We start from the raw sequence: 24995 nt of genomic DNA on the forward strand, positions 1-24995 counted from the left end.
CAATCACCTACATGTCATCTTGGTTATTAGCATACTTCTTAATTACAAGCAAGAATGACTTCTTAATAGTGTATATGGGTTCCTGCTAAAACCCGTCTTGATTTTTATTATCTTTCAATAAATTCCCTAACAATTAACAGATTTCCGTGCAAGCTTGCATGTTTCATGTTTTTCAGGGTGCAAGACATCCACCGAGTTAATAATTCAAGGACAAAGAAATCACAATATGGCTAGAAGCACAAAGTCCCTTGCCGCCTTAATTGGCCTCTTGGGCAGCCGTTCAATTCCTACTCGGAAACGGGAAAACAAAGTCCCTTGCCGCCTTCATTGGCCTCTTGGGCAGCCGTTCAATTCCTACTCGGAAACGGGAAAACAAAGTCCCTTGCCGCCTTAATTGGCCTCTTGGGCAGCCGTTCAATTCCTACTCGGAAACGGGAAAACAAAGTCCCTTACCTTAATTGGCCTCTTGGGCACCCGTGCAATTCCTCCTCGGAAGCGGGAGGCCTCTTGGGCACCCGTCCAATTCCTACTCAGAAACGGGAAAACAAAGTCCCTTGTCTCCAAAAGAAGACTGGCCCTTCGGGATAAAAATGATTTATTAAAGAAGACCGGTCCTCCGGGATAAAAATGGTTCGCCAAAAGAAGACCGGCCCTCCGGGATAAAAATGGTTTACTAAAAGAAGACCGGTCCTCCGGGATAAAAATGGTTCGCCAAAAGAAGACCGGCCCTCCGGGATAAAAATGGTTTACTAAAAGAATACCGGTGCTCCGGGATAAAAATGGTTTACTAAAAGACCTTTGGGCACCCATCATTTTCCTAATCGGAAGCGGGAAAATTGTTCAACATTTGATTCTGAATTATCCTAATCAGCGCACAAGACATCATCATATAGGGTTCTCATATCCTACTGAGGTACGCAATAAACTATTGTTGTTTTTATTTATTGCAGGTTTAGGCTGACAAATCCGAGAAACCACCTCTATCTTCAAACTCAGAAGCAATTACAAACCCGGAGACAACTACAACCAACGAGCGACACAATAAAGCAACTTGGAACCCAGAAGCATTCACAAGCTGGGATTCCCCGGCATTATATCCTTTTTCACAACACTAAACATTATTTGATAGGCACGGGGGCTTTACTTTTACCCCGACATTTCGAATAAACGCAATGCCAGGCTGGGGGGCTTATGTTATGGACCACTTAAGTGGTTCCCATTTCCTATCCCCACTACATGGAGCATCTCATTCCACCATTCTCCCATAACTTCCATCCACTACCAATAACCACCCACTAAGCATTACATCATGCCATTAAGTCACCTGCAAACTACCCACTAGGGGCACAATCTCCTAGTGCATTCATATATATAACCCCCTATAGCTAACAAGGGAGGGAATCAGATAACTCATCTAGGAACTCATCTGATAATTGATCCTGGCCTCCATGGCTACAACCTACATACTTGTGCTCAGAGCACATCCTCTCCACCGCAGGTGACTCACACACACACCCTTTGTTCATCCCATCAGACTTTGGCCTAAGGTGCAGGACTTCTCATGGCCTGTCATCTTTACCATAAGTTCCGTAGATACAAATACTAGCTATCCGGCTAGACAATTAATGTTCACTCCAGAACATTTTCTATTATTGAAAAAAGATTTTCAATAAAAAGCTAATAAAATATTATTAAATTAAACAATAAGGTGAATAAACAAAATGGCGTGGGGCATAAGCGAAGCAGTTTTCACCGAGGATCTCGACGACCACCATGAATCTTAAGAGGAAGAAGAAGACTACGACAATGATCTACGCAAATGATGAGGTGGTGAGTTGGGAACATGCGGAAGAAATATAATAACTTTACTCTAATAAGTTTCATTTTTATCTCATAACTTGTATTTTTTTGTTATTTTATAAAAATTCACCGAAAGAAAATATTCTTATCACCGCGCCGTAAGAAATAATAATAAAATTTACTGAAATCGTGTACGCAAATACATAATAAACACTATTCTCGAGCAATTAAAGCCAACCAACCATGGACTTAATTTCAGTTAATAGTGATAGTACATCGGTCAAAGATACTTTAGACAAATTCCAACTTTGGTCGTTCGTTCGTGCGTGCATCTGTGTTGTTTGGTCTTCGGAATTTCCGAACACATATAAACATGGCGGATTCAAAGGTAGAGACGATTGCCAGATTAGCCCAATGGAAAATCGACAACTTCGGACCCTGTTCCTACAAAAAATCCGAACCTTTCAGGCTTGGAATCTGGAACTGGTATGCATGTGCCTCTATGCTATGCTCCGTTCATCTATATCTGCGTTGTAATTTGAGCTTGAAACGTTGTATCGGTATATATATATATAGGTATTTGTCCATAGAGAGAAACAGGTACCTCTACATACACCTTTTTCCAGAACCGTCGCGGGTTTCTAAGGAACAGCCACCTGTTGCTCGCTTCATTCTCCGAGTGTCTAGTGCTGGCTCTCCTCGCAAATTTTACATTTCTCCTGGTCTGCATCGATACCCCTTCTTCTTCTTCTTCTTATGTAAAACTAGTTGCCTTATTGGGTGTTGTCAAAACTTAATCTTGCTGTTTTGTGTGGTTGGTATGTTCATTTGTTTGTTTAGGGGAATGGTGTGTTTTTTTTTTTTTTTGTTTTTATTTTGTTAATATTTTGTGATTGGGACTTTAATTAATCATGTAAAATTATATGATCCCAATTCCTTTGAATCGATCCATGTGTGTCCGTCTGTGAGTTGTGATTGAAAGTGACAGAGCTTTGGGATATTAATTGTGTGAAGATAGGATAGAGCATTTGATGGAGACTCTAATTGGAGGCTAAGATTTTAGTTTTTGATTTTCATTAGTCATTACTAATTACTATGTTATGTGGCTACTATTAAGGAATACATCCCAAAGGGTCTCCAAAAGAAAATGGGGTTAAGAATAAGAATAGGCTCCTTAGTTAGAAGCAAAGAGAAAGGAGAACCTTCAACAGAGAAGAGGTAGCAATTTTGGGCAATACTTTCTGCCTGCATCTTCTTTCACTGTCATGAGATTTTTATATTAAGTTACAGAATATTCCAGGTGACCCAGGAATTCAGGAAACTCTTAACAAATTACTGCATCATCTCAGTACTCAAGTAATACATCCTGCCACACATGACAAAGCTATTCTCCCTCTCCTATATTCTATGTGTTTAATCAAGTCTAAACATAACCATCCCTATCTTAGGCCTTGTGTTCCCGTGTTGGGCTTCTTCTGCTGGGTCTATCACTTTGCTATCATAGACAGCGAGAGACAGTGAGTGAGAAATGGTTAAAAGAGTAGTGTGGTTATTTTTGAATAAGATTAAACTACTATAATTCTTTATTCAGAGTATGAGTTATTTGGTAATGAAGAGTGGGCTATCTGGACAACATATTAGGAAACAGTTCCAACAAGAGAGATCAGTGGCTTGAAAAATAGACAGAGTTATTATAAAAGTAGGGAGGTCACAAGATCTACAAAAAAAATAGCTGTTAGCCATATTGTTGTTTTGTTCTTTACAGCATTCAAATTTCCGCATCAGGAAATATGTAGAAACCTTTAAAGTACATAAATTAATAAACACAACATATGATCATTATTCATTAGACATTTCATACTCCAAATACATTTTGCTGGCATTAGTAATTTCCATATAACCATAATGACTGTTCTAGAGTAAGCATGTAAAGAACTGCTTGTTCAGAATTCATAATAGGTAACAGAATATTTGTAAGATATTTAACCATCCATGGTGCTATGAAACTTTGTATATTTTGGATAGTCGTGACTAACAATAAGAATATTGTGACTTTAAAATGCTATGTAGACTTCATATAACATTTGGGGTTAAATCATAATCATTAGCAGCTCATTGGAAGAGAAGGGATTGGTTACTCGGAGTTGTGCTAGAAGCCTTGAAAAATTATTTCTTGCACATTTAATTGCCTGTCACAGTTGCAGAATTTTCATGTTGTATTACAATCATATTGTATGTAGTTACTAAGCACAAACCTTTTTCTTTGTAAGGGCTTACCTGACCTGAAATGCAACAAATAATCATGATAAAAATCCTGCAGCAGAGAATTGATTTCAGTGATGAAATATCTTATCCTCTTTATTTTTATTTATTTTTACCCCATCTTGAGTAAGTTGGCCTTTGGCTCATGATGGAAATGATAACAGTAGTTATTATAGCTTTGTAAACAATAGGAAGTTATGAAGCTTTCCAATCATTAGGATTATAGAAAATAGTCCAATTATTTATTATTCTTGTAAATATAAGTTGTATTTATTTTTCCATGTATATAAATATCAGTATGCTAAGGGCAAATTCTCAAGCAATTCACAGAAATCTCTCTTGAAATTTTTTCTCAGGTTGTTTAAAGGAAGTTTTTTTTGTCTATCTCCCCCATAAATTGAAGTTAGTAACCCAGGCTTGAAGTTTACTTCCCAGTTTTTGCTTATTTGATCATCAGGGTTTTCCTTTATACCTGAACTTCTTGTGCTCTGACTTCGATTTTTTGGCATCTGCTGTTGTACACACTCACACTCATCACTTCTTATATTTACCAACAAGAAATAGGGCTAATTTTGCGTCACCGCCTCAAATTGGCTGCCAACAAGTTTGAAACTGCATTAGCCTGTATCAATTTCAAGATTGTATCATGAAATGCTGACTCAGGTTGTGCTTTACTTATATGTGCTTGTAATGCTGTAGTTTATGAAAAGGTGCTTAGGACATGCGATGACTTTGTCTGGCCTGTGGATACTGCATTCCTTGGACGCTTCATTATTGATGTCGAATTTCTTGACCTGAAAACATGCCCTCTGAATGTGAGTCCCTAAATTTTACAATCATTACTTTATTAATATGATATTCATGTAAATAGATAATTATATAATTTACTTGTAAATATAACACCCCACCCCCAACCCCCCACACACAACACACACACCCAAAAAAAAAAAACCTCGACAATCTTTATACATAGCCTTACCCTTAAATATTTGCAAAGAGACTATTTTTCAGATTTGAACCCGTGACTTTTCAGTCATAAAGGAGCAGTTTTATCATTGCTCGCTCTCAATTTACCTAGAAATATAATGGTGTTTTTCCCCCTCTAACTACCAATCTGTTTATAAAATATTGGTATGAGTTGCTTTCTTAGAAGCATATCATATTCTTTATCTGATGGCTTTATTTGCCCCCAAGAAACCTCTGAATTAGTTTTAGATTGTTGCTTCTTAACCTTTGATCTTTTCTTTTGAAATTCAGGGTAGAGAAGCCTGTTCTATATGGCCATCTGATGGAAAACTGCAATCAGTGGCAGCTCAAAGCACTCTTCGATGCCTCTCTCGCATGCTTGATGATGCTATACATGCTGATCTCACCATTATCACTGCACATGACACACTGAGAGCACATAAGGCAGTTTTGTCTGCAAGTTCTCCTATCTTCCAGGGCTTGTTTCATCTCAACGGGGAGGCAAAAGAGTCATCGACAATCCACATAGAAGACATGTCACAAGAATCCTGCATGGCCTTCCTGAGTTACTTGTACGGCACAATAAAACAAGAAGATTTCTGGAAGCACAGGCTTGCATTGCTTAGAGCAGCCAATAAATATGAAATTGGTGATCTCAAAGAAGCCTGTGAGGATAGCCTACTGGAAGATCTTAATTCAGGGAATGTTCTGGAGAGGCTTAATGAGGCTTGGCTTTACCAGTTGAACAAGTTAAAAAAAGGATGCTTCACGTTCTTATTTGATTTTGGTAAGATATATGATGTTAGAGATGAGATAAATACGTTTTTCCGTCATGCAGATAGGGAGCTAATGCTGGAGATGTTTCAGGAGGTGCTTACAATTTGGAAATAGGTTAACCCTGGAACTCTTCTTGGTACCCTTGTATCTTACAAATGATGGATCCTTGTGGTTAAAATGTTTTTACATTTTACTACTATATTATATTATTCTGTATATAATACCAATCTGAGCTCTTCAACAACCTAGTGGTTAAAATGTCAAATGAGGGAGCACATTATTCTGTAGATAATGTCATGTTGATTTTGATTGGTTATTCTACCTCTGCTTTCTTGTTAAATCAAGTGCTTTTTTGTTATCTCCTCACTTTTCATTTCCAAAAAAGATTTTCAATATACTTATTTTTTGCCCGTATAAAATTTGCAAAACAATATAGTTATCTCCTTTTTGGCATCATCCAAAGAAGTTGTTGAGATATATAGTTCCACATTAGTTGTATGTGCAACTAATGTGGGGGTTTATAAGGCCTTGGGTACCCACACCCTTCGAACTAGCTTTTGGGGTGGTGTATCCCAAGATTCTTTATATGGTATCAGAGTCCCGGTGTACCGCGTTCGAACCGGCCTTGGGCACTTCCACCCTTCGAGCTAGCTTTTGGGATGGTGTATCCCAAGATTCTTTACATGGTATCAGAGTCCCGGTGTACCGGGTTCGAACCTCGCTGTCCCCGATTTTTTCTTGTGGAATTTCTTAGCACAGGTAGGCTGAGCCTGTTGCATCATGTAAAGAACCTTGGGATACACCACCCCAAAAACAAGCTCAAATGGTGGGAGTGCCTAAGGCCTTATAAACCTCACATTAGTTGCTCATACAACCAATGTGGGACTATATTTCTCAACAGAAGTAAATACAATAAAACAACAGCGTAGAGAAAAGACACTTTCATCATAGAAAGCTACTGAGCAAGTGCTTCACTTAAGATTTTTAAGATGAGAATGGTGGTGAAGGTTTCGGGATATGCTTTTGAGCTGAGTTAGGATAGTCGAATATTCTTATTGCCTCCGGATTCAGCTCATTCTTATATTTCCGTTGCCACCATATATTTCTCAAACAGAATGAATAATTACTCATGTTTTCCATTGTAAATCTCCTTCAAGTCTTTATGTAGCTCTGTTCTTAGACTTCGTGATTTTGTTGGGCCTAAGCTTCTTTGGATTTTGCCTGAATAAAACTAGGTTTTCATTAAAGGCTGCAAGTGTAAACTTTTTATACTAACATTACATCAAAATTAAAGTATTAACTAAGGGTTTGTGTTTTTTTAAATATCTAATGTTCAACGAAACGACGTCGTTTTGGGTCGGAAATCATGGTATTTTTATAATTTTAATTTATTTTATGGTTATAATAGTCTTTATTATTTTAATTTTTTAATTTTTCAACCAAAAACGACGTCATTTCAATGCACATTAGACAAAGTTGTCTAAAGTAACATTAACTAAAATTAAAATTAACATTATAAACTTTATAACACAATTGAAATCCAATAATTTTGTGTGGCGGGTACTTCACAATATACTCCCTACGCGATGTTGTCCACTGTACAAAGGAGTTGGTATGGGTTTAGCGTGCTCCCTGTGGGGTGAACATGATGAAATTTGACATAATAATTAAAACCCACACTGGTGAATTACCATTTTGACTAAGGAAGAGATAAAACTCTTTTCCCTGCTGTTAAAGAAAAATTCTGAATTCTAAAGCAAAAACAGAGCCAATTGGAGAAAAGCAAAGGCCTCTCTGAATCTAGTTGAACTGAAATCTTTATAAGCCAAGTTCCCGTTGTTGTGAAAATTGAAAAATGCACATTACATGGCAAGAAGAAAAAAAAAAAAAAAAACATGAAAGAAAAACATACCCTATGTAAAGATTGCAACACTAATTCAAAGAAACAGAGACTATGCAATACTGCAATACGCTCTTCCAGTGTTACGATCATCGTCTGACATAATTTTGACAGAATTCACTATGACATTTTAATATTATTTAAAAAATAAATCAACATGAAATTTGGGAACGACACAATGGGCAAGTGTAGGATTGATTGTAACAATGTTGGAACCATTGGACAATATCATCTTCATGGAAAACATGCAAGCACTTGGTTCGAACTTGCTTTGACTCCGATCCATTGCAAAACTCTTCCAAACAAAATGCACATCGTTCCTTCGAATAAGAGAAAACATCATCGTCAACTCTAACTTTCTTTAACGAACTCACAAGTGGTGCCATATCAACTTCACTGGATCTTGTGGAAAGGTTAACCATCACATTCATCTCTAACGCTTGACGTTCTTCATAGTTGTGCTCCATCATATCCCTAGCGCATTCACCCATTCGAAGTAGAATTGAGTCCATGATCTCAGTAGAAATAGGCACAGACGAAAAAGTTTCACGCAAATAGTTATTAGTAAGACTATCTTGGTCTATGATTTCGAAATCATCACAATCACATAAAATATTTTGGGGAATCAAGAAAGTCTGGTTGAACACGGTTGTGGTGGGTATTTCAGAGTTTATAGAGTGGGTGTAGTTAAAATTAACGTAGAAACATTCGAATAAACAAGGGTCTTGTGGTATGGAATATTGGGTTGGCTCTTCAACTTTGATGGTATAGAACCGTAGAGGGGATGCCATGGATGAGTGCTTATCAATTTACTGTCACAAGAATAATGAAGGTGAGAAAACTGGCTTACGAGTTGTGTTTCTAAATGTGAAACTTTTTCAAGAATTGTTTAGTTAGAATGCTTTTCTTGATTTTATATTGATTCATCTATCGCGGATTCTGCCAAAGATTTCTCAATTAGAATGATATCTAGAAGTGTATTGGATTAAGATTTGAAAAGATTATTTTTGAGATAAAAAATCTTATAGATTTTAAAAGATTATCTAAAATTATAGTGACATCAAAGATATTATCTTGTTGGGTTGTTGTTTCTGAGTTGTTTTATGATGAAAATCGCTTAAAGATTTGTTATTCTTGAAATTGTAAGAGAGATATTCTATTTATATTTCTCAATAAAAAGTCTTACGAAATCCATATCAATATAAAACCCACTAAAATCATGAGATTTTGAATACCAAGATTATTTTTCTTTTATTTAAAATTCTGATTGAATACTATCAAATAATCTTTTAAAATCCTAATTGAATACTACATTATTTTTTTCAATCTTTTGAAATCCTAATTGAATATTAATGGATTCTTTTGTCCAAAAACAATCTATTAAAATCTTTAAAATTTTAATCCAATACACCCCATCAGTTTCAATAGTTAGGATTATTCTAGGAAAATTACTTCAAAAATATTAGATAACTCTTAATTCTACTTGGGATAAGAAATTAATACGAAAGGAACAGATTTGATCACGTATTAATGGATCAGTGATTTAAATTTTAATCTATCTTTAGATAAGCACGTTATCTTATTTGATAGTTTAAGAATTTTATGATAATTATATCATTGAGAAATTTTATTTTTTATTTTTCTAAAAATTAGCATTTGATTAGAATTTGAAAAAGGTTTAATCGCTCATAAATTATAATCCAGAGTATATGTATATACATCAATCACAGTTATATTTTGTTTTATATAGCTGGACTGTCTTGACTTGGTCAAAATCAGGTAAACGGGCAGTTTTCTATAGATAAGCAATTTATAATTTAAAAAATATTATTATTATTATTATTATTATTATTTTCAATTCTCGGATGCTCATCACAAAATCTTCGCCCCCAATCGAATCTAATTGCAAAAATAATAATAATGATATTTCATAAAATTTACAAGATAATGCTTGTGAAAACTCAAAGTTCTCAATCTCATCTATGATCTTATGATTATTTTATCTACATTCTTATCAAAACTCTCCCCATAATTATCCATTTTACTTTCATATTATCATAACCAAATAAAAATAAAAATATTTAAACCCATAAACAATTTTATGTTAATTTCTATTGCAGTTCGAAATCAAATATCATTGTCGTTACATATATTTATTTCATTGTGTATGAATTAAACCATCAACGGATTGATTACGTACAGAACTTTGGAATAACAGAATTATGATCCATTGAACATGATTGATATATTCAAAGAAAGGAAAAATATTTCTGCAGTAACTGCAGATAAATTTTTTATATTTACTCTTAAAATGACGTTGTTTTGAGATTAAATAATTAAAAAATATAATTATAAAGACTATAATAATCCTGAAATAAATTAAAATTATAACAATATCATGATTTCTGTCCAAAACAACGTCGTATTGAACTTATTGTAGATAATTTATCTGCATTAACTGTAGAAAAAACGAACTCTTTAAAGAAATAACAATTTAACATTTAATATATTACAACCAAATCAAAATGCAGATGAAGCAACAGATTTAATTATAACTTATTCTGAAAAAAAGAAAAAACATTAAATTTGACGTGATTTGATATTTAAAATTTAAGACTTAAAACGTGTTTTGAATAATTTAATAACTATTTTTTCAATGCACTTTCTACCACGGGATATTTGATAAGGCCCTGTAGCTACTCATTCTTTAAGGGATACATTTTAGGGGACGATACATATTCTCTTTAACTGTTTAAAAGCAAATTCCAGTTGAGGGGACGATACATTTTTTTTTTTTAAGACTAATGGAATTATAAAAACAACTACAACGCACAACATAATCTCGGGCAAGACACACGTATTTTATCCCTTTCTTAATGGGTCCGCACATTCCCTCGGTGACTCATGCAAATCCCAATCTGCACAACCAAGTTTAATAGGGCTCTTTGCCATATTTTCTTATATATTGTGATGTTTGGTAGGAGGATTTTTTTTTTTTTTTTTTTTTGAGAATGTTAGTAAAGTAATATATAGGATTCACAAATGACCATGTTTGGTACGGAGTAGGAAAAATTTTTCTAGGAAAAAATTTTGATGGGAAAATTTTTGTAGTATAAAAATGAAGGAAAATACCTACTTGGGTATTTTGATTTTTCCAACAAATTCAAACTTGTAGCAATTTTACACCAAAATTTTCTCGATAATATTTTAGTCTACCAAACAACTTTTTTTTAACTTTTCCAGAAAAATCATTTTTCCACTTTTTACACTATTTTCCCAGTAATTTTATTTCCTTGGTAAATTTTTTCTTCTTCTACCAAACACCCTATTTGTTTTTCAATTCCCGTTATTAATTAATGAAGGTCTTTTAGTGCTGTGGGGGAGTCCCAGCGGCACTGAGTGCCGCGACCCCCCTTGGTCACTCACACGGTTATGCCAACAATCTCGTTACCATAGGCAAGACACATAACTTTTGACTCAGTATCCAAATCACATGATCTTTTTATTTGATTTCACATAACTTTTCGAGATCTATGCAAGACACATGACTTGACATATTTTACCTCTCACAAACATAGTTTAAATTTATAACAATGGTACCACAATCACAAGAAAAAGACTACGATAACATGTTGGCCATGCTTGATGCCTCTGAAGCTATCGTCATCCCTGCTCTTTTCCTTCTATCCCTAGTGCTAGGGTTCTTCATTATTGTTCTCACTTTTTCTTTGTTTTCTTTTCTTCACAAAAATAGAGCAGAGACAAAACAATAATATGATGTCCATGCTTGATGCCTCCGAAGCTATCGTCTATTCCTGCTTCGTTCCTTCTTTTCTACTGCTAGGGTTCTCCATTATTTCTCCCACTTTTTCTTTGTTGTATTTTCTACACAAAAACAAAGCAGGGATAGACGATAACATACTGGCCATGTTTGATGCCTTTAAAGCTATTGTCTATCCCTGCTTTGTTCCTTATTTTCCTACTGCTAAGGTTCTCCATTTTTGCTCCCAATTTTTCTTCGTTTCTTTTTTTCACAAAAACAAAATTTGAAATTAACTATTGTCTCGTACAGGTGCTGCTGCAACTCTAACAGACATAAATTTAATTAATTAAAATCTCAACAAAACTGATTTGAAAATTAAGCTAAACAAATCAAGGATTTCTACCTCTTCCCGCCAAAATTTAACAAACATCATATGTTATTATCCTAGCATATGCTTCTGGATTTAAAAACTCTTGTGATTGTGGTACCATTCTTACAAATTTGAATTATATTTGTGAGCGATAAAATACGTCAAATGAGGTGTCATTGCATAGATCTTGAAAAGTTATGTGAAATAAAAAAAATCATCTGATTTGAATACCCGAGTCAAAAGTTATAGCCTTCAAAATTTTACAGTAACAGGACTACCTATGGTAATGGGATTGTTCCACTTGGCACAATCGTGAGTGCCCCAACGGGGGTTGCGGCACTCATTGCCGCTGGAAAGGATTTTAGTTAAATTACCAAGAGATTGAAGTTTAATTAATTTAGAAAGAATCGTCAATAACATGTTCTTAAATATCAGTTATAGGAAAGGATAGATTTATTAGGAATAAGTTGGGAAAATCAACACCCTAGTTACGCTTGCTTTATTTGGTTTTAACTCGTTCTTGATTATTGTTCTTGTTAGTTTTATAATTCTATTTTAATTAATTTGAAATATTCTTAAGAAACCTTAAAGATCGATCCAACTTTAGTCATGTGGATAAGTTAGTGCTTATACATCAATCCTCGTGGGAACGACAACCTCACTCTTTTTCACTATATTATTTGTACGACCGGTGTAATTGCCGTGATCGCAACTTATGCAAACCCTCGTACCCAAAATTTAAGTAGATGAATTCTTTCTGGATAAAGTCCCAGGTTTTGATGTGCGATACAAAGATCCTCCTTAAATCTACTTCCACACAAATACGCGCAAACCTAGCCTTCTCTGAATTCCCCATCCACTCCTTCTATCTTTCTTAAGGAGGTCTTGTCCAACTTAAGGGTTCTCCCCATCATATTCTCTATCCTCCATATATAGGTGTTGTGTTGTATAGAACTCCGTTGGTGGACCTGGAATCCTCAACTATACCACGAGTTTCTTGACCTGCTCATTATATAGGTCAAAAAATGGCCTCTATCTCTGAACAATGATGTAATGATCAACCACAATCCACATTCCTTTGTGTAGTACATGAAGATAATCCTTTTCTTCCTTAAACTTGAGGAGCAGATGTCCATTGTCCAAATCAATTGGTTTGTAAGACCCCACCAGACTCTGAAGTTTTTGCAGTCTCACCATCAGGTACTGTGAGGCCAATTTCTTTCCCATGAGCTTGATTATCAAAGCATTCCTCCGCTTCTTGCAGTCCTCATTGTATTTGTTTTCTTGAAAAAACATATTTCGAGCATAGGGGGTCGTCATCCTTTCCTAGAACACTCTCATCAGACATGTCTTCCTCTTCTTCTTCTTCCCTTCTTTGTATGCCATCCAGTCCCCTTCCTCAAAATGTGACTCATTTCCCCCTCCGTTCAGACACAACACCTTGTCCATGTATGAAACAACCTTCCTTCCTTTGCCAACTGCATTCCCCTTAATGTTCAAAGCATCTTGCTTTTTGTTCCATCGTGGCTTCATTTTCCAATCCTGACTCCTTTTCTATCATTTCATCGTCCATGTTGGTATCATCCACCCCATCAACGCCCTTAGGCTTTTTAACACTTCTGGCTCTAGCATCCTCCTCATCTTCGTTGGGATTTTTCTCCAGAGTTCTCACTATTTTTTCTCCAGTAGCCATCTTCCCAAATACCATCGATGTAGATGTCCACCCTATATACTAAACTTTTCGTAGGGGACGATACTTGTTGAAATTCAAATTAAAATTAAAGTGCTCAATCTCATATAATTATTTTAGAGAAATAGTTTTCTCATGTTACATAAAAAAGCTTATCTCATGTTACACATCCATCGAAATCCGAGCCAACATTTCTTTCTTTTTTCTTCTTTTTTTTAGTTATGGGACCCACCTAATTATGTCTCTACATGAGACAATGTTATCTCATGTAACATGAGAAAAGCATAGCCCATTATTTTATCTACATTACTTTTTAGCACAACCCTCTCCACAATTTTCTCTTTTATTTTCATTGGATCAAACTCAAATATTCAAAATTATAATGTCAAAATTGAACAAAAAAACAATATTGAATAAAAATTAATAATTTTAAAACATTAGCATGCTAATCAAACTAGTGCAATGATAGAATAAAACACTAAAAATACTGTATATATTAGAATAAACCAACAGAAAGGGAAAATTAAAAATCAAGAATATCCACACCAAGAAAAAAAATAAAAAAAAAATCAAGAATATTATATAATATGTTTTCCTTTAACAAAAAGTAAAATATTAAATTAAGAATGGAATAATCATTTTAACTATACCAAAAACTTTTTTTTTTGTGGATATTATCTATACCAAAAACTTTCATAACGTTTGTAACAAAATAATATAAAAATTCATAGCACTCCCATCTAATATGTTCCATGATAATTAATCCCATGAAACATTGAGCAACATATATAATGAGTATCAAAAAAAATATACACAAGGATAGTTTGATACAATTGACAATGAAGTTGTCCATATAATTAAGTTGAAAAGCTAATCAAGATGTAATTTTGCAACGACACAAGGGGCAAGAATAGGATTGATGATTTGTATCATAATGGCGAAGCCATTTAGAAATACAATCTTCATGAAAAATATGCAAGCATTTGGTGCGAACAAGCTTTGACTCTGATCCACCACACAACTCTTCAAAACAAATTGCACATTTATCATCCAAATTAGAAGCAGCATCTTGATTGATTTCAACTTTTTCCAACGAATTCACAATGGTTTCTATAAACACTTGATGGTGATCAATATCTACAAGGCCAATCGTCACATCCATCTCCAATATGTGACGTCCTTCGTGGTTGTGGTCGATCATATGTTGGGATATTCAAGTGTGATGATTCCCACATTGATTGGTAATGAGCTAAGTGAAGAGTATATAAGTGGAAGAGACCCATGAACCCAATGCCTTAAGGTTTTGGGTTGAAATATGGTGTCGGATTCACTTGCTACGGTTGGTGTAGCCTTAGCCTATTGGTGGTGGTCCCCCGCCACGGGCTTCCCCCTGGACCCGCCTGACAGTGGTATCAGAGCCGGGTTGTGCTCGAGCTAGCCATGTGTTTGGCTAGAGGCGGGTTGAGTACTTGAGCCTCTAGGGTACTCGGTTGAGGGAGAGCATATCAAGATTGGGTTTCACACTTGAGGGGGATATTGTTGGGATATTCAAGTGTGATGAGTCCCACATTGGTTGATAATTGGCTAAGTGAAGAGTATATAAGTGGAAGGACTTGAAAGAAAAGGGTATTTGAAATATTATTGAATTGTATTTGAATCTGTACATATGGGTCTCTATTTATAGAGACTTCTTGACCTAATTTTGACCTAATGGGCTTGGCCCAATATACAAGTAACGGACTAAATAAATACAAATAAATGACTACATAATTACTAATAAATGACTACATAATTACTAATAAATGACTACATAATTACTATTTACAACACTCCCCCTCAAGCTGAGGAATAGATATTTATCATTCCCAGCTTGCTAGCAAGTTCTTGAAATCTATCTGAAGGAAGCCCCTTTGTCAATAGATCAGCTAATTGACGCCCAGTGGGAATGTATGGAGTGGTAATCAACCCGCTATCAAGTTTCTCTTTGATGAAATGGCGGTTGACCTCAATATGTTTAGTCCGATCATGTTGAACTGGATTATGAGCTATACAAATAACGGACTTATTATCACATAGCAGCTTCATAGGTCCCTCACATTTTATTTTTAGATCATCAAGTACAATTTTCAGCCACAGTAACTCACAAATGCCTTGAGCCATAGCTCGAAATTCAGCTTCTGCACTTGATCTGGCGACCACATCTTGTTTCTTACTTCTCCATGTCACCAAGTTACCACAAAGAAGCATGCAATAACCAGTGGTAGAACGACGGTCAGTCACGGATCCAGTATAATCAGCATCTGTGTAGACTTCTAAAGATAGATTTCCATCACGTCGGAATAACAACCCTTTACCAGGAGTACCTTTCAGATACTGAAGAATTCTCTCTACTGCCTGCATATGTTTCTCCTTTGGATCGTGCATAAACTGACTGACAACACTAACAACATAAGCTAAGGCTGGTCTAGTATGGGCCAAATATATCAATTTCCCAACTAGCCGTTGATATTGTCCTTTATCAACTGGAGGACTCTCCTCTTCATAGCTCATCTTGTGATTCTGCTCAATAGGAGTATTAGAGGGTTTACACCCGAGCTTTCCTGCTTCTTTGACTTCAGAGGCAAGCCGTGTTTGCAGAATCTGTCTCTCCACAAAATCATCACCTGTGATAATAATATCATCAACATATACAAGGAGCACAGTAAGCTTCCCATTTTGGGAGTGCTTGAAAAAAAGAGTGTGATCTCCTTGACTTTGTTTATATCCTAAGGTCATCATAACCTTAGTAAACTTTCCAAACCAGGCACGAGGTGACTGCTTCAATCCATACAAGGCCTTTTTTAATTTACAAACTTTATTTTCTCCCTTCACAAAATCAAAACCAGGCAGAATTTCCATGTAGACTTCTTCTTCTAACTCACCATTGAGGAAAGCATTCTTCACATCAAATTGGTTTATATCCCAATTGTAATGGGCAACAAGGGATAACAAAACTCTCACCGTATTCATCTTTGCAACTGGAGCAAATGTTTCTTCATAATCAATGCCATAGGTTTGAGAGTAACCTTTGGCAACTAATCGAGCTTTGTATCTCTCAAGAGTTCCATCAGAATTATATTTCAGGGCATAAACTCATCTGCACCCTACTGCTTTCTTTCCAGTAGGTCTATCAATAACCTCCCATGTTTTATTTTTCTCCAATGCATTCATCTCCTCTTGCATGGCTTGAGCCCAATTCCCATCTTTCAAGGCTTCATGTACTGATTTTGGGATTGCAATAGAGTCTAGTGCTGAAACAAAGCTTTTGTGCTGCACAGACAGATTAGCAGAGGAAACAAAATGGGAGATAGGGTATTGAGTACAAGAGAGGGACATGAAGGACAAGATTTCTTGGGACAAGCTCTTTTTCCTTTTCTAAGAGCAATGGGTAAATCATCAGAATCAGTATTAATGGGTAAGTCATCAGAAGTATTAACATCATGATCAGAAATATGAGATTCAAGACTTACCAGTGGTTCAGACAATTGAGGTTGTTGCTGAGACAATGTGGGTTGTTTCCTTCTTTCAGGTGTCATAACCTTCCGTATCTCTGGTGTACTTGATGTATCAATCACAGGAGAATCAGTCACAGGAGGATTACTCACAAGAGGATCAGACACAGGAGGAACAAACACAAGAGGAGGATACACTGACACAGGTGAATGAGTAGACACCGAAGTTTCAAAGAAGGAAGGTGATGAGTCTTCTGGTGAATTATTCTCCCCCTGAAGATGAGGACCTTGGAAAAAGGACTCAGATTCCTGAAATGTAACATCCATAGAAACAAAAAATTTCCGACTTCCAGGGTGATAGCACTTATAGCCCTTCTTATCAGGAGCATATCCAAGGAAGACACATTTAAGAGCCCTAGGATCCAACTTACTGCGATGCTGTTTATGAATATGAACAAAGACAACACACCCAAACACTCGAGGAGGAAGACTTTGCAAAGTTGGAACAGAAGGAAAAAAAAGAAGTCATGGAGTGAATAAGACTTACATGATCGAGAACCCGAGTGGGTAGACGATTGATCAAGAACGCTGCAGTAAGAATGGCATCTCCCCAATAGCATTTGGGTACATGTGTTTGAAACAGTAAGGCACGAGCAACTTCAAGAAGGTGACGATTTTTCCTTTCAGCAACCCCATTTTGTTGAGGGGTGTCTACACAAGTAAGTTCATGAATTATACCTTGATTTTGTATAAATTGAGAAAAAGAGTGATTGACATATTCAGTACCATTATCTGTCCTTAGTCTTTTGATTTTTTTACAAAATTGAGTCTCAATCATTTTATAAAATTGAAAGAGCAGTTGTGGTACCTCAGACTTTTCACGCATTAAGTAAACCCAAGTTACACGAGTGCAATCATCAATAAAAGAAACAAACCATTTATTTCCAGAAGAATGAGGGACCTTAGAAGGACCCCAAACATCAGAATGAATAAGATCAAAAGGTTCAACACTCTTAATAATACTAGAAGGAAAAGACACACGATGATGCTTAGCAAATTCACAAACATCACAATGAAAAGACTCAACAGACTTAAACAAAAATAATGACGGAAATAAAGATTTGAGTAAACGAAATGGAGGATGACCCAAACGCTTATGATGCAGCCAAATTAAAGAATCAGCAGTTGATTGACCATGAGACATGAAGGTGTGATCTGTTACTTTATTTGTGGGAAATTGTGACACCAGATAGTACAGCCCACCTTGCTCTTTAGCACTACCAATCGTCTTCCCCGTGGCGAGATCCTGAAAAACACAATGGGTAGGGAAGAAGGTTACAGTATAATTCAAATCTTTTGTAATTTTGTGAATAGAAAGAAGATTCGTGGAGAGTTTAGGAACATGAAGAACATCCTTAAGATGTAAGGACTGTTGTAAGTTTATGTCACCAGAACCCGCAACTGATGTATGTGAGCCATCAGCTATGGATATTGTATGAGTTCCAATGGTAGGATGATAAGAAATAAAGGAGTCAGCACAACAAGCCATATGATCAGTAGCACCAGAATCAACAACCCAAGAATGTTGAAAATCATTACATGAAGAAATGAAAGAATGAGTTTTAGAGCTCATACCAGTCATAGCCAAAGCACTAATATCGGATGGCTTACTCAGATAATCAAGAATGGTTCGGAGTCGTTCCAACTCATCTGGACGAAATGCAGATTGGGTCTCATTAGGTGCAGGGGTTATTTCAGAAGAAGTAAAATGCGCTTGACCACGCATCCTTGCCATCTTCTCTAAGACAGTTTGCTTTCCATAAAGGCGAAAGCATAAATCCTTGATATGACCTATTCTTTTACAATAAGAACACCATCGGTCATCTCTCTTAGGTCTAGAAGAGGTACCATCATAAAATTTTAAAAAAGAACTCCTTTGATAAGAGGCCATACTGCACAAAAAATGGTTAAAAAAAAAAAACTCTAAGAAGCCAAAAAATCACAAATAAATACCAAACGATGTCCGATCAAAGAGAGGAGCACAGATCCAGAAAGAGGATGAGGAGAAGATCAGAAAACTTTTTGGCCGGAGTTGGAAAAAGTGTCCCACGCGCCTCCACGCGCCGGTGGAGTTGTCTGCGAGTGGTCCTCACTCGCCGGGAGTGTGGCGGCGCGTGAGAGCACGTGCCGCGGCCGCCGGAGCTGAAATTTCTGAGGCGAGGTCGTCCGACGGTCTCGAACCTTTCTGTGGCCGGTCGGAGTTGAAAGGTCGCCGGAAAAGTGTCCAAAACGCGATGAACAGTAGCGACCTTGTGTTGTTTTAGGAAGATCCGGTCGTCAAATGATTATAACACGTCCGTAAGCTGATAGATTTGAGAAAAATGATTTGAAAACTGGTCCTTTTGGTCCAAAAGGTCCACCGAAAATTTTTTCCGGTGGCGCCTAATGGCGGGAAGAGGCTAAGAAAGAAGGTTTCTGTTTTAACGGAGGTAATTGCGAAAGCAGAGCCCTCTGGATCGAGAGCTCTGATACCAACTTGAAAGAAAAGGGTATTTGAAATATTATTGAATTGTATTTGAATCTGTACATAGGGGTCTCTATTTATAGAGACTTCTTGACCTAATTTTGACCTAATGGGCTTGACCCAATATACAAGTAACGAACTAAATAAATACAAATAAATGACTACATAATTACTAATAAATGACTACATAATTACTATTTACAACAGAAGGACCTATAAAACCAATGCCTTAAGGTTTTGGGTTGAGATGTGGTGTCGGACTCACTTGGTGTACTTGGAGTAACTTACCTCATCGGTGGAGGGGGAGCATATTAAGATTGGGTTTCACACTTGAGGGGGAGATTGTTGGGATATTCAAGTGTGATGAGTCCCACATTGGTTGATAATGGGCTAAGTGAAGAGTATATAAGTGGAAGGACCCATAAAACCAATGTCTTAAGGTTTTGGGTTGAGATGTGGTGTCGGACTCACTTGGTGTACTTAGAGTAACTTAGCTCATTGGTGGTGGTCCCCCGCCACAGGCTTCCCCTAGACCCGCCTCACATCATATACCTAGCCTTTTCACCTATAGCAGATAAAATTAAGTCAAACTACTGAGGAGAAATAGGAACAGTGGCAAAAGTGTGATGCAAATAGGCCGCAGTAATGCTGTTAGGGTCTAAGGATTCAAATGCGTCACAATCATATATAATGTTCCAAGGAATAAAATAGGATTCGTCGGCTGAGGACGATACAATTGTTGAGGAGGAATAATGTATGAATGTGTAGTGAAATTTAATGTAAAAGCATTGGCATAAAGGACTATCTTCTGGGATAGAATATTGGGGAGATTCATCAACTCGGAACCTAAGAGTTGAATCCATGAATGAGTAATGCTACAATATTAACGGCCCTTTGACAATTAAGAAAGGTGAAAAAAAAAAAACTCTAAACAATGAACTGAGACACGAGAATATAGAGGCAAGAGCCATGCTCTTCTCTTTTATAGGATGGTTAGAGCAACAGGTGCGGGAGGTGGTGAATTCTCAATCTCTTTTATTTGATAATTATTTGGGAATAGATCGATAAATTATTTAACATGATTATATTATATAAGAGGATTTTTATCGTTTATGGTCAAATAAATGGTGATGAAAGATAAAAAATAAAAAATCTACGATATTGATTTAGTCATTAATAATTATGGTCCTCACATAAATTATATATGAGAGAATCCACTTTATAATTATTTTATATCTCTTGATTTTTATCAAAGATTCAAAACTCTCCCCACAATTATCTCTTTTATTTTCGTTATCTTAACGCGAACAACTTTTTAATATAAAAATATTTAAACCCATAAAGATATACTTAATAAGAAGCAATGGCTCCCAAAAACAGCTAGTATTTTCATAACGTAATACATACATAGTTTTCACTAATACTAATAAGAAACTATGTACCATTACTTATCAAAATAATAATGTGGATCAAACTCAACAATTTAAAATTATAATATGTTTACCAAAAATAAATAAATTATAATATTATGGTTGAACGGAAATAATCATTTTGAGATATCAATATACAAATCAAACTACTGAGATGATAGAATATAAAACTCAAAACACTCTCATGAAGGACAATTGGGAGCATGTTTCTATCCTTTACTTGAATATCTTTAAATTAAATATAACCAAACTCTTTTTTACAATTTTATGATATTTTTTGTTTCCCACTTCTTTATTTTTATCTTTTTTTCACTTTCATTTTTTTTAACCGACATGAAATGAATTAGCAGAAACAAAAATTGATTTGATTTAGAAGTTTAATCCTTTTTTATGCTCTTATGATCATGAATTAGAATCAGGAAACTTTTTGAGAGTTTTTTTTTATATATAAATGGGAATTGAACATATAACCAACTTACTTTTTGAGAGAGTTGATTTCAAATTAATTTGATAGTAGTAAAAACGACAGCAATGTGTGGTATACTTATCTCATTTGAAACTGGCTAGAAAATAAAACAAATTTTATCACATTTAAATTTTATTTGATTTATAAGTTTAATCCTTTTTAATTCTCTTTTGATCATGAATTAATCAAAAAGGAGCGAATTAGGGAACTTTTTGAGAGATGTTCAATAATTCAGAAATCAAAAGCAACTCTACTTGATCTCTCAAATTTATTTCTTTATTGAGCTGAAATTTACTGCAAAATATAAAAAAAATTATGAGAATATAATTGAGAATAAAATGACAATTTAATTATAAGTCTCATAACTTTTAATTACTTTAAATTAATTTAATGCTCATATTAACCCTTAATACATAGTTAATTAGAGACTCATCATGCGCCTTAAGAAGAAATACACATAATATACTCAATGCACTTTTTCTCTTGAATGCTCAAAAGACTTTTTCTTTTGAAAGACTACAAACCTTTTTCTTGAATGCTCCCCAACTCATTCTTTGAAGAAATACTCAAAGTATGGATTTTATAGATTTTTTTCTTAAAATCAATTACTAAAGAAAAATATCAAGATTATCATAATTTACAATAAAGTTGCTCTACAATTTGAAAACTTAATCAACATATGTAACTTGACACTGACACAAGAGACAAGAGTAGGATTGATGAGCGTTACAATACCGAAGCCATTGGGTAAGACAATCTTCATGAAAAACATGCGAGCATTTGGTGCGGACAAGCTTTGAATTTGATCCATCGCCCAACTCCTCCAAACAAATAGAACATGTATCATCCAAATTAGAAGAAGCATCGTGATTGATTGTGACTTTTTCCAAGGAATTCGCAAGGGTTGATATAGACACGCTCTGCTGATCAATATTATGTTCGTCATATTCCTCACTAAGGCCAGTGGCAATGCAAACTATCACATCCATTTGCAATATGTCACGTCCTTCAATGTTGCCGATGATCATATGTCTTGCGCGTCGACCTACAGCAGGTAGAATTGAGTCCAGGGACTCGGAAGATATAGGAACAGAGGAAAAAGTGTCATGCAAATACTCCATAGTAAGACTTTGAGGGTCTATGATTTTGAATTCATCGCAATCGCATAAGATGCTCCATGGAATCAAATAGGACTCGTGGAATGAGGTTGTGGTGGGTATTTCATGGTTTGATGAGGGATAAATTACGTTTCCGCAGTAAAAATTAATATAGAAGTATTGGCCTAAAGGAAAGTTTTGTGGAATAAAATATTGAAAGGATTCAACAATATGGAAGTGATTAGAGGACTCCATGAATCGAAGATGTAAAAACTAAGCGCTTTAACACTCACGCCTCTAAACAAGAAATGAATTGTGAACATTGTTTTCTTAGTATTGTGCTGTTTTATTATAGCAAAATCTTCGAGATTCAAATTGGTTTAGAGAGATTTAAAAATAAGATAATTATGCTCTTAGTGAGATCGAGATCGATAAGCAACAAAAGAAGAAGAAGTAACTAATTAATGGCAATTTGCTTATCTTTTTGGCGGAGATATTAAGAAAGTTCACTGGACCAAGCATAATATATAGTTAAAGATAATATTTTAAATTTTTATTATAAATGATCTCTTAAAATTTTATTTTATCTTCAGATAAATATATTCCATTGTTAAAATGATTTACAGACGATCTTGTGTTTTTAAGAAACAAATCTTAAATAATTTATACACTAAATCCACGAAATTATAGCCTATATCTTTGGAGTAGAGTCAGAGCAATAAATGCGGCATGTGGTTAAATACAGTAATTTAAATGATATTTAGGGAAAGCAAAAATTACATTATATCCCCACAAAATCTTTGTCGCCCGATCGAATCTAATAGCAAAAATATTGATATTTCATACAATTTACAAGACAATGCTTTTGAATTGTGAAAACTCAAAATTCTGAACCTCTTCTATCTCAAAAACATTTTATCTACATTTTTATCAAAACTCTCTCCGCAGTTATCTCTTTTATTTTCATTATCTTAACTCAAAACAATTTTCGAATAAAAATATTTAAACCCAGGATAAAATAATACTTAGCAAGCTCTCAAATAAAAGATAACTGGTACTACTTTCCCCAAGGTAAAATAAACAATTATTTACAAAAAACAATAAACATAAATGGACGAAGGTACAGCCATAAGGCCCAGAAAGATAAAGGGCAAGAGGCCCATATCATAGAAGCCCACTTCGCAGAAATCGCAAGAAAGCTCCAGAGAAAGCGAAGCTTCCTTAACAGCATCACTGCAGAGAAAGAAAAGTAAAGAACAGCAGTGAGAACACTAGCCATGTTCTTCTTCTTTGTGGGAGGGTTAGAGCAACAGGTGCGCCAGGTGGTGAAATCAGGTGTGGGCAGGTGCATCAACTGTGGTTCGCGCGCTGATATGGTGGAGTACGACAAGGTTCTCAAGCTCTTCTTCGTTCCCGTGTGGCGTTGGCCCGGTAAAGAGCCTCTCTTGTATTGCGACAATTGTAAGTTTTTGTTTCCTCGGTCTTACTCCCTGCCGCCCAACGCTGACGCCGGAACGCCTCTGCCTCCTGCTGTCTCCGATGCCCTGCGCTGCCGCTTCTGCGACCGGGTGGTGGAGTCCGACTTCAGATTCTGCCCTTTCTGCGGCTCGGAACTATAAAGAATTTTCTTGTTGAGGGGGTTTTGATTGGTGTTTGTTGAAAATAAATGTATATGTTTGTGTCGGAGGGGTTTTTATATAAATGAAATAAAATGTGATCGTTATGTGATTATTTTGGGGGTTTTGTACCTTGTTTTGTTATATAGTGATCATGTATTTTTTATTTTCTTATTGAAATAGAAAATAGTTTGGGGCTTATATTTGAATGAATTATAGAATTTGGGTCTTAATTAGGGGTTCAGGGGTGTTATATATACCAAATGTTACGTTGAATTTAGGATGTGGAAAATTGTTTTGAACTGTGGACCATTTGGTAATGTCTATGCCACAAAGATTGTAAGTTCTATAATGGCTCATTCAGTATGAACATAATTAAGAAAAAAAAGAAAGAAAGAAAGTGAAATTGTAACTAGGGGTGTGCAAAAAAACTGGTTCATATCTCCTGCTCTTGATCCGACCCATAAATATCCATATTTTTTGAATTGGTTTAAATACTGACCCACTTTTATTTGGGTCAGTTTTAGACCTGACTCGTTTTAATATTGACCCACTGACCCAAAACTTGACCCATACCCATTATGTGAAAAAAAAAATCACAATTACATTAAAAGAAAAGTTTTAACGTAAAACAATTACGTCAAAAAATTTTATGGAAAATATTTTCATAAAAAATTTCGCAAAAATTTTTGACGAAAATTATTTTAATCAAAATTTGTGACTAAAAATATATCGGTAAAAAATTTTGACGGAATATTTATTTTGTCAAATTTTTTTACGGAATCTAAATTTCGTCAAAATATTTCACAAAAAAATATATTCATAAAAACTTTTGACGAAACA

The 24995-nt window shown here is 35.4% G+C and overlaps 3 protein-coding genes across 3 annotated transcripts; 2 read left to right on the top strand and 1 right to left on the bottom strand.

The window, feature by feature from the left end:
- The first annotated feature begins 1987 nt into the window (after positions 1 to 1987).
- LOC133288221 (BTB/POZ domain-containing protein At1g21780-like) lies at positions 1988 to 6074 on the top strand. Its single transcript, XM_061485938.1, has 4 exons — positions 1988 to 2286; positions 2377 to 2522; positions 4762 to 4877; positions 5320 to 6074. Exons 1-4 carry the CDS (start codon positions 2174 to 2176, stop codon positions 5917 to 5919), a joined length of 975 nt encoding a protein of 324 aa, XP_061341922.1. The 5' UTR covers positions 1988 to 2173; the 3' UTR covers positions 5920 to 6074.
- Positions 6075 to 22107: 16033 nt separating this feature from the next.
- LOC133288227 (E3 ubiquitin-protein ligase Os04g0590900-like) lies at positions 22108 to 22560 on the bottom strand. Its single transcript, XM_061485945.1, has one exon. It carries the CDS (start codon positions 22558 to 22560, stop codon positions 22108 to 22110), a length of 453 nt encoding a protein of 150 aa, XP_061341929.1.
- Positions 22561 to 23761: 1201 nt separating this feature from the next.
- Positions 23762 to 24269, top strand: LOC133288266 (uncharacterized). Its single transcript, XM_061485985.1, has one exon. It carries the CDS (start codon positions 23814 to 23816, stop codon positions 24153 to 24155), a length of 342 nt encoding a protein of 113 aa, XP_061341969.1. The 5' UTR covers positions 23762 to 23813; the 3' UTR covers positions 24156 to 24269.
- Positions 24270 to 24995: the final 726 nt, after the last annotated feature.

The sequence above is a fragment of the Gastrolobium bilobum genome, unplaced genomic scaffold (genome assembly GCF_033153095.1).
Source record: "Gastrolobium bilobum isolate Gb01-03AN ecotype WA unplaced genomic scaffold, APGP_CSIRO_Gbil_v1 utg776, whole genome shotgun sequence".
Taxonomy (NCBI): Eukaryota; Viridiplantae; Streptophyta; class Magnoliopsida; order Fabales; family Fabaceae; genus Gastrolobium; species Gastrolobium bilobum.

Coding starts and splice junctions, on each gene's coding strand:
- LOC133288221 (XM_061485938.1), top strand. CDS start 2,174: ATGGCGGATTCAAAGGTAGAGACGATTGCCAGATTAGCCCAATGGAAA. Junction 2,287..2,376: donor AGGCTTGGAATCTGGAACTG/GTATGCATGTGC, acceptor ATATATATATAG/GTATTTGTCCATAGAGAGAA. Junction 2,523..4,761: donor CAAATTTTACATTTCTCCTG/GTCTGCATCGAT, acceptor GTAATGCTGTAG/TTTATGAAAAGGTGCTTAGG.
- LOC133288227 (XM_061485945.1), bottom strand. CDS start 22,560: ATGGAGTATTTGCATGACACTTTTTCCTCTGTTCCTATATCTTCCGAG.
- LOC133288266 (XM_061485985.1), top strand. CDS start 23,814: ATGTTCTTCTTCTTTGTGGGAGGGTTAGAGCAACAGGTGCGCCAGGTG.